General features: G+C 53.9%; 1 protein-coding gene across 1 annotated transcript in view; it reads right to left on the bottom strand.

Annotated features, from left to right (window-relative positions):
* The window catches only part of DNAH17 (dynein axonemal heavy chain 17), a 157,525-nt gene that overhangs the window by 16,221 nt on the left and 139,821 nt on the right, over window positions 1–1,483 (bottom strand). The window contains exon 73 of the mRNA XM_008070392.1: window positions 882–1,109. Coding sequence (XP_008068583.1) covers window positions 882–1,109 — 228 coding nt within the window. The remainder of the gene's footprint in view (window positions 1–881; window positions 1,110–1,483) is intronic.

Here is a 1,483-nt window from a genome sequence, read left to right as displayed (position 1 = left end):
TGGATTGCCTGAGCCTGTGGGTTTGAGACCCACCCGGGCAACTTGGTGAGACCTCATCTCTACAATAAATCAAAAATTAGTTGGGCGTGGTAGCGCCCGCCTGTAGTTCTGGCTACTTGGAAGGCTGAGGCGGAAGGATCACAGGAGCCCAGCAGGTCGAGGTTGCGGTGGCTGGAGCATGCCACGGCACTCCAGTCTGGGTGACGGACTGAGACTCCAACTCAAAAAAACAAACAAACAAAACTGTACGTTTCTGCTTAAAATCTTTAAGTAATAATACGTAGTGTTATAACACTTTAAATTATTTGCATTTTTAGCCTTTTAAGAATATGTTGATTGTGCATTGTGAGGGTGTGTGCATGTGTGTGTGTGTGTGTGCACATGTGCACGCGCACACGCGTGAATGTGCTGGGTGTGGTATGGGTGAAAGCCACAGGAGAGGTGTCCTCAGCTGAGGTGGCCCTCCGCTTCACAGGCCCGGATGTGGTTTGGTTTTGTTTGCTCGAGGTAAGGTCTCATTCTGTGACTCAGGCTGGAGTGGCTCACTGCAGCCTCGACCTCCTGGGCTCAGGTGATACTCCCACCGTGTAGCTGGGATACCAGGTACACATCACCATGCCCAGCTAGTTTTTTATTTTTTCTTTTGTAAAGACAAAGTCTTGCTATGTTGCCCAGGCTGGTCTCGACCTCCTGGCCTCAAGTGATCCTCCTGCCTTAGCCTCCCAAATTGCTGGGATTACAGACGCAAGCCACCGGGCCCAGCCCCTGCTGTGTTTTCTTGTCTGGGCCCTGAGGGCTGCTCAGGGGACTCAGGGACTGACGCTGGGCCCAGGCCTGGGAGGAGGTGGGGGCCGGGGCAGCTTCAACAGGCGCAGGCCTACCTGGGTGAACAGGTCCAGGGCCTTGTGGAGGTTGGCATGCATGCCCGTGGGCGGCTCGTTGGTGATTTTGATGGCGTTTTCCAGGAGGCCTTGGGGGATGATGTGGGTTTCGGGACTGGGGGATGGCTCGGCACTCATGAACACGCGGTAGTCCTCATGGCTCCCCACGCTATAGCGCTCCACTTTCTTGTCCAGGTTGCTCAGCCACCGGGCCACCAGGTGGATGTTCTACAGCCGAGATCAGGCGTTTAGCAGTCCGCACACGCTTCCCTCACCCCAGGTCCGCAAGGACGGGCCACTCTGCTGTGTCCCCTGGCAGAGGCCTTATTCTTCCTACAAGCACCCACACTTACCCAATGCTGACACCACCCTACTATCTAACCCATTCATTCTAACTGGGTGCTGGGCATGCTGGGATATTTTTAGCTAAGCAGTTGAAGCCCCAGAATCAATTATTTATTTATTTATTTTGAATTAATTGAGCACAAAAGTCTCTATCGCCCAGACTGGAATGCAGTAGCTGCTCCTGGCCACCGCAGCCTCAACCTGCTGGGCTCCAGCGATCCTTCCACCTCAGCCTTCCAAGTAGCTGGAACTACAGG

This window comes from Carlito syrichta, unplaced genomic scaffold (assembly GCF_000164805.1).
Source record: "Carlito syrichta isolate Samal-C Ts95f unplaced genomic scaffold, Tarsius_syrichta-2.0.1 Scaffold313381, whole genome shotgun sequence".
NCBI classification, from domain to species: Eukaryota; Metazoa; Chordata; class Mammalia; order Primates; family Tarsiidae; genus Carlito; species Carlito syrichta.
This window is presented reverse-complemented; position numbering and strand designations above follow the sequence as displayed.